Genomic DNA, 8,113 nt, shown 5'->3' on the forward strand with positions numbered 1-8,113 from the left:
GAGCTATCAAACATGAGGGCATAATAAATGAATGATCTATCCTTTTCTATGCCATTACAGACAACAGCGGGCGCGGGGGCTCTGCCGTCCCATGAGACACTAGCCCCTGCCCACACCAATAATAAACGTTGCCATTTTGCCTCATTAAAGGGGTTCCCACATGTGCTTTTCCTCTGTCTGATAAGGCCCGTTTGGAGCAACAAAGCATTTAATAAAGCGAACAAAAACCAGTTTCACAATTTGTAACGCAATATCAATATTGGATTGAGCTAATATTTTTCAAGTAACCAATAAGTTCTTAACACACTACCAATATCGGATTGATTATAAGTTTTTCTTTCTGGCGCCCATAAAAAAGTTTTCAAAAATAATGAACGGTTTAAATCATCTTTGTAGGATTCAAAATGAGTCCCACAATAAATTGATAAATCATTAGTTTGAGATTAAGTGGCTTTTTCACAAATCGTAATGCCCTACCGATATCGGATTGAGCTAATTTTTTTTTTAGAAACCCATGAAAAAATATTTTAACTATAATGAGCGGCTTGAATCATTAATTTTGGTGGGTGCTTGACGAATTTCTAGTCCTAAAATAATGGGTTGCCTCAAGCGTAGGGCTGAGGCCGACGTAGCACAATATCCGGTAAGACCAGAGTCGAATCTACAAAGACAATAATGTATGCTGACAAAAACTCGGGTTGTTACTGTTTAAACTGGCTCTTAAATAGCCACCTCTTGTGTTTGATGCTGAGATTGACTAAAACCTACGAAATTGCCGGGTTTTTCTAAAAAATATTTTTTGGGTTCCTAAAAAATATTGGTTCAATTCGATATCGGTTGGGCGTTAGGATTCACGAAAAAGCTACTTAATTTCAGACTAATGATGTATTGATTTTTTTGTGGGGCTCATTTTGAGTCTTATAAAGATGATTCAAATCTCTCATTATTCTACGAAATAACTTTTATGGGTTACGTGAAAAAATTAGCTCAATCAAGTATCGGTAGGATTTTACGAATTATGAAACATGTTTTTGTTTGGGCCCAGCTAAATATAAGAGCAAATTTACTAGATGTAGCCAATTTATAAGGAGGAATCCAAAAATTTCCTCTTATGAATTGACTACATGTAGTAAATTTGCAGTTATATTTATCAGCACCCTTTTGTTTTCTTTGTTTAATGCTTTGTTGCTCCAAACGAACTTAGCAAACAAAAGGAGAGCACATGTGGGGGCCTCTTAATGAGGCAAAACGACAACGTTCATTGGTGTGGAAGTGTCATTTGGTGTGGCGTCTTTGTCCCCTCCCTTTAATCAGATCCTTTGTTCTACAACGTTTCTCCTTTCCTCCCTCTTCTTGTCGCTGCTCTCTCTGGCGTGCTTCACCTCTGTCTCTCTCGTCTCTCCCGTCGGTTCTTTCTCATGGGTGTTTTGATCTTTGGGCTTAACGGCTAGGGGGTTTCGATCGACATCAGCTGGTGCTCATTTTGCTTGGGGTTGCTTGGTTTCTACGTCGTCTCCTTTACTGGGAGGAACGGTTTGTTTGCCTAACGACGTTTTGATTTCCACTCGGCCTTTGCTTTGTGCTGCCCTTCTCTTCGTTTGTCATGCTAATCTGCTCCATCCATGGTTTTCGGTTTGTCAGGTGGTGGGCGATGGTAGCTGCTGATGGTGGTGGTTTGTGGATGTTTGGGTTCTTGGACGATGGCTCTGCTGTTGGCCGGAGATGTAGGGGTGTAGGTTTGCTGTGGTCGACGTAGCAGCGGATCAGTCAGCAGTCAGCGGTCGGGTTGGTGGTTTTAGGTTTAGGTTTTCTTGGAGGGTTAGGGTTTTGGTGGTACTTGGGGCATGTTGTCTGGTATTTAGGGTTTTGTTTTGTTTTTTTTGTTTTTGCTTTTCAGGTGTCTGGATTTGCCTATTTTTTTAGGCGTTTGTTGGTGCTTTACTAATTTTGAGTGTTTTTTTTTATTTTTACTTTTATGTTTTAAAAAAAAAATAAAACCTGAGATTAGATGTAATGATAGATGAGATACTATCATTTGTGGATAATGCTACCTGATGTGTCACTATCTATTTGTACTCCATTCGTCCAGATTTAATAGTTCTTTTGGAAAGTTTGTGTCATTTTTCAATCGATTATATCTTGCAATTTGTAATGTTTTATGTAATTTTGAAAACATTATCTTATAGAACTAATTGAAATCTATCAAACAAAATTCATATTGAATATAAAATTCAGTACCAATTTAAAAATATAACTTATTTTTTATCCGATTGAAATTGAATGAAGGAGTGCTAAATTCGGACGGAGGAAATATCATTTTTTTAATGATATAAAAATCTTTTTTTTTCTGATAAAAAAAATTGTCATTTGATTACAAGCCCATGGCGTATATCGGCAATTCACCACGCCTCGATTACGTAAACTCCGGATTTGAATGAGAAAGTCTCCTCATTCCTTCCCACACACATTCCTCTCCACACCCACACGCCCCGCCCCCCCCCCGGCGCTCCTCTCTCTCCTATTTGTACCATACCCTCCGACCTTCATTTCTCCCCTTTCGAAACACGACTTGTTGAAATCTCTTCAACCGGATTTCAATACCTCCACTCCCCTGTCTCTCTCAAAAAACCTTGTACCCAAAACCAACAACTAACCTTGTCATGATGGCTCATAAGCATCTGCACGAGCTATTGCAAGAAGATCAAGAGCCATTCCTTCTCAAAAACTACATTTCCGATAGAAAATCTCAGCTCCAAATAGTACCCAAATCCTCAGTATTACAACCCGAAAAACGCATACGTATCACCGACAGCTCGATTTCGAAGCGTAGCCTCTATAAACAGGCATGTTTTTTCTCCTACAAAAACTCGCCGGATCTAAGGAAGAGCCCGGCCAAGAGCTCAAATGCCGTTAGCCTTCATGTCCCTGCTAGAACAGCTGCTCTGCTTCTTGAATCTGCATTGAGGATTCAAAAGCAATCCTCGGCCAGAAGACCCAGAACCCAGATTAGTAATCTGGGTGCGGGCTTATTCAGCTCGATTCTCAGGAGATTGAGCGGTAAAAACCATACCAGGAAGTATGAAATCGGTAACGGTGAGGCTGTGGTTTCCGCGAGGAAAACAGGCGGTAAGGGCAAGGAATTGAACGGAAATGTTGCGAGTGTGGACGACGGGAGTGCTGTTGAGATGGGTTTTTCTTATTCTTGTAATGATGATGAAAATAGAGGGCGAAATAGTGGTATTTGGTCCGGTGGAAAATCGGGCGGAAAAGGCGAGAAATTGAAGGGAAGTGTGGTTAGGGTGGAAGATGGAAGTCCCATTGAGATGGGTTTTTTCTCTTTTGATTGCAGCACGAGTAGGCGTGCAAGTACTATTTGGTCGGAGAGCAACGAGGAGAAGTCGTTGGATTTGGAGAGTTCTTCCAGTACTAGTAGCAGGTCTTATGGTTTTGAAGAGATTGGGGATGAAAGACCAAATGAGGATTTTGGGTTTTGTGAGAAGGGATTCTGTTCAAGCCCCTTGAGCCCTTTTCGATTTGCTCTCGAAACGAACCACTCTTTCGGTGACCGGACGCCGGTGTTCTTGTCGCCGGCAGCGTCTCCGAGTGGCCACAAGATACAGGTTTGTCTTATTTATCTTGCTTGGGATGGTTTTTACTCCTACATTAAGCGATAATACGAGAATACACTTAAGTATTAAGAATTAAAAATAATAATCTATAATGAGTATTAGCTAGCCCTATCTAACTAATAGCCTATTATGGGAAAAAATAATTCCACCAAATACAAGCGAATTACACCCTCACATAATCGAAGAGAATATTTGAACTTCTGAGCTCTTAGTAAAATACAAAAATCTTGGCCGGCTTGAGTTGCCCTTGATTATTTTGGTTGGAAGGTTGATTGCAGTTTAATTGATGTAACATGACTTTTTCACTTGTGTATTTCCAATTGCAACGAACACTTGGAATATTTTTCTCGTCGATATGAGCGAAATGAATTCGGTTCAGTTTGTTTTAATTAAATTGTGCCAAATCTAGTGAAACGCTTAATTTTGGAGTTGACTCAGTGAGTTAAACCGAGAGAACTCGTGGCACAGGTGGTTGAGCCTGGTGTGTTTGACTTGTCGGCAACACGATCTGTCTAACTTTTTTTTTTGGGGGGGATCATATCTTACTCTGATTCAATGGTCGGGATGTCGTCACGAAATTACAAAATTACCCATTAATCCTATCCTCAATAGTTCGTGATTGAGCAGTAGAAGATTATTTTGTCTTATTTTGATATATTACATTTATCACTAATAACAATTTAAAATTTTCTGGCAATTACGTAAGCCAATTAGAGGATTGCCATGTTTTAATTCTTGATGCATATGCAATTGAATGCGTGCGACAAAACTAAAATGGGGAGATGTTTTTTTGTTTGCTGTTAAGTACGGCTCAATTGTTGAAGGTCCTCGATCATTTGGACAAAATCCATGAGAGAGATCAATGAAAATCGTCGTAACGTGACATGATGCCTATATGAGGTTCTTCTTCTGCTAACCAAAAACTTATTTTGGTGAGGTTACTAGATTGTTTTGTTCACCATCTCAAGTGACAAACTCATAATGTTCCATAAAATACATCATGTATGAATTCCACTGTTATTCAACCAGAGTGTGCCTCATAATATTATACTATAATCAAAACATGGATCAAAATATAGTCGCCAATCGACATAGCACTATTTGTAAAAACTGGTGGAAAAAATAATCAAAACATGGATAAAAACTGATGCTTTACTAATGTCCTGATTATGCTTGTTGCATTTGGTATTTGAATAGGAGAGAGAGGATTGTGAAGTACTCCTACTAGAGAGCATGGTAGAAGAGGAGGAAGAGAAGGAACAATTCAGTCCAGTATCCGTTCTGGACCCTCCATTTGAAGACGATGACGACTGCAACGAAGAAGGCAGTTATGATCTCGAATGCAGCTACGCAATTGTACAAAGTACGTATGGAGCTTTCTATTTTGTATATTTCCTTTTCCAGCTTTCAATTTTGTGTGTTTCCTTTTCCGGTTGTGTCGTCATTTTCAACTTAAATGTTACCTGTTCATATGCATAGCTAGCCATTTTTGTTTTCTTACTCTGTGCGTTCAAGGGTCCAACAATGTTGATTATGCTTGGATTTTGGGACCTGAATTAGTTGTGGTATCCATTTGGAGATTGATACCCATGAGGACACGTTTGTTTGGTTCAGACTCAACTTGAGACTAATATCGTTGTACCTAGGCCTGTCAATGGCCCGGATCCGATCCGAATTCGATAACGTCGATTTGATGATCCGAATCAGGTAATCCAAATACGGATCAGATCGGGTTGGATTAAATCCGTTATCAATCCGAATCCGAACTTTATTTTATTTAAAAAAAAAGTAAATTTTTTATTTTGAAAAAATAATGTTTAAGAAGTTGTGTTTTTATTTTTAATTTTTTTTTGGAAAATAATTTTTTTTGAAAAACAAATTGTATTTTTTTGAAAATATATTTTCTTTTTGCTAAAAGTTTTGAAGTACAAAAGTTATCGGATTCGGATTCGAATTACCACTATCGGATTCGAGTCTTATCGGATTTGGATCGGATTCGGCCCATTAACAGGCCTAGTTGTACCATTGCTGCAACTCTTAGGTAAAAAAAATGTGTGGATTTGTCATGTAAGAACAAGACGGTATGGTCCACACAAACGACAAATTTGACAAAAGACAAATTAATGTAGGACACAAGATATACTTGGAAGTTGGAACACATGTTGTGTTGGTACTACGTTCACGTTAATGGGGAGAGGACCACCAATACACTACTACACGCAATAAAAATCAGAACGATCAATTCTTAGACATAATTGTACGTTTAGTTCCGTCTCCGTTATAGGAATCCTAGTTGGAAACTTTTTTACATGTGTTTCGAAGAATATAGATCTCGGCCATTAATTACTATACCGTCATCGATCAGTAACTCCGATCATGAGGTGAGGTTTACACTGAATAGTAGAGTAGTACATGGAACATCACAACCTAATAATCTGACCTTAATTTGTCAATGGGAAAACAGTGGTTGCTTGGTCATTCCTTTAGCTGTGACCCATATTTGTTGCAGGTTGCTATGTCTTAATCTTTCTGTACATTTTTAGTTTAGTAAATTAGGGCATGCAGGCAGGTTGCTATGTCTTAATCTTTCTGTACCTTTTTAGTTTAGTAAATTAGGGCAATCATGGACCTAATTAAATTATTCATAGCTGTTGTTTTTTGGTTACACATTTATTTATTTGTGGTTGGTGGTCATTTTTAATGCATTTGTGGTTGGCATAAGTTTGTTGATTCGTTTTTGTCGAAAATTGTTTAAACATAGTGGAGCCTGAATGCCCCTTTGTCTAATCTTTCTTTTCTTGTCTTGTTTTTGGAAACAATAGCAAATTACTAAAGAAACTAATTAAACGTCACTCGATCGTCACAGATCTTTTAAATTTCCATTGTACATTGAAGATTATCTAAAAAAGGAATACATTCGACTCTTAATTGGTAGCTTAAAAATTTATATTTCCATTAGTACTGTCAACCTCTTCTTAAATCCTGTGATGTATACTTTTGGTTGTAATGGCTGTCCTATCTGATCCTATCTACTGTTTGCTAAAGTTCAATCAAGTGTGCTAATTTCTACATTCCGTTGCTAAAATTAATTATCACACTCCCAACTACAAATCTTGATTTGGTTCGGTTTATTTTTTGGACTACAGGGGCAAAACAGCAACTACTGCACAAGCTACGCAGATTTGAGAAACTCGCCGAGTTGGATCCTATTGAACTAGAAAGGAGAATGTTAGAAGAACAAGACGACGACGACTATATGAATTTTGAGGATCCGGACGAAGGAGGAGAAGAGGAATTCGATGAGGCCGAGTCACTTTCGTCGTATACAGAAACTAATGCCCATTATTTCGTTAGAGAAGTTCTTGGCAAATTGGGCTTCCAGTTTAGCCAAGTACCGGCACACATGGACAGACTGGTTTCAGACCTCATTGCAGAAGAGAAAAGAGAGGAGGATGGCACCGACGATGCTGAATCGGTGGCGAGACGGGTTTGTAAAAGGTTGGATTCATGGAAGGAGGAGAAATCTAACACCATTCATATGATGGTAGGGTTGGATTTCAGAAGAGGGAGTGATCATGGGTGGAAAAGAACAGACAAAAACCAGGTGACTGAGGCTGCAATGGAAATTGAGCAATCTATTTTCAGATTATTAGTGGAGGAATTATCAGAGGAGCTTATGGAGTTTAGTGGAGAGAGTTCATGAAGCTTCCGTGCATCTAAATAGATTTTGTTCTAATTCTTAGATTTTTGATTCGTTAAATTTAAGTGGACGGGGAGGATTGCGTGACTCAATGACTTGCAATTTGAGGGGATGAGGTTACCACGTTTAGTCAGATTTGATCCAAGAGAAGGATAAGAGAATCTCAAGTGGTTTGGCCATGTGGGCGTGAAGAAGCAACTAAAGGGTTTGTCCTCTTAAGAGCTCGCAAGTTTGAATCTTATAAAGCCCTAATATTCCAAATCTTAGGCTACTAGAGGTGTGTCTGGGCGTTAACTTCAGCACCCGAAATTAGTCGAGGTGTGCCTAAGTTGGTCCAAACATCCGGTTATCAAAAAAGAGATGGATAAGCGTTAGATGTAATGTGGTAGCAATGGAGTATCTGTATCTTTGTATACTTAGAAAGAGGGGAATGTATGTACCCTACCCTTTGCTCAATGAGACGTGCACGAGAGAGAGAACTCTTATACTACTATTACTTTCTTTCTTTCTTTTTTTATAAATTATCCCTGATATGGTTTTTTTTTTTTTTTTAAACTCCAATAGGTAAACCGTAAAAGTAGTGGTGCCATAAAAAAGTCTAAAACCACAATCATTTTGTGCAAAAATTGCACGAAGCTCACACACATTCACAAGGTAATTTATTACTCTTTCCGTCTCATTTTCATTGTTCATTATTTATTTTGTCTCTTTTGTGTCTATTATCTATATTTTTTAATCGATAATGTTTTTGTTTACACCCGTTTTTGGCACCCAGTCCTGGGCA

The 8,113-nt window shown here is 38.5% G+C and overlaps 1 protein-coding gene across 1 annotated transcript; it reads left to right on the top strand.

Moving 5' to 3' along the window:
- The first annotated feature begins 2,455 nt into the window (after positions 1-2,455).
- On the top strand, positions 2,456-7,825 carry LOC131324652 (uncharacterized). Its single transcript, XM_058356713.1, has 3 exons — positions 2,456-3,620; positions 4,827-4,992; positions 6,776-7,825. Exons 1-3 carry the CDS (start codon positions 2,661-2,663, stop codon positions 7,330-7,332), a joined length of 1,683 nt encoding a protein of 560 aa, XP_058212696.1. The 5' UTR covers positions 2,456-2,660; the 3' UTR covers positions 7,333-7,825.
- The last annotated feature ends 288 nt before the right edge of the window (positions 7,826-8,113 follow it).

This window comes from Rhododendron vialii, chromosome 4a, assembly GCF_030253575.1.
Source record: "Rhododendron vialii isolate Sample 1 chromosome 4a, ASM3025357v1".
Taxonomy (NCBI): Eukaryota; Viridiplantae; Streptophyta; class Magnoliopsida; order Ericales; family Ericaceae; genus Rhododendron; species Rhododendron vialii.

Bases quoted from the DNA above. Each gene is read 5' to 3' on its own strand.
- LOC131324652 (XM_058356713.1), top strand. From the start codon at position 2,661: ATGATGGCTCATAAGCATCTGCACGAGCTATTGCAAGAAGATCAAGAG. The intron at 3,621-4,826 runs GTTTGTCTTATT...GTATTTGAATAG, and splicing joins CGAGTGGCCACAAGATACAG to GAGAGAGAGGATTGTGAAGT. The intron at 4,993-6,775 runs GTACGTATGGAG...TTTGGACTACAG, and splicing joins CAGCTACGCAATTGTACAAA to GGGCAAAACAGCAACTACTG.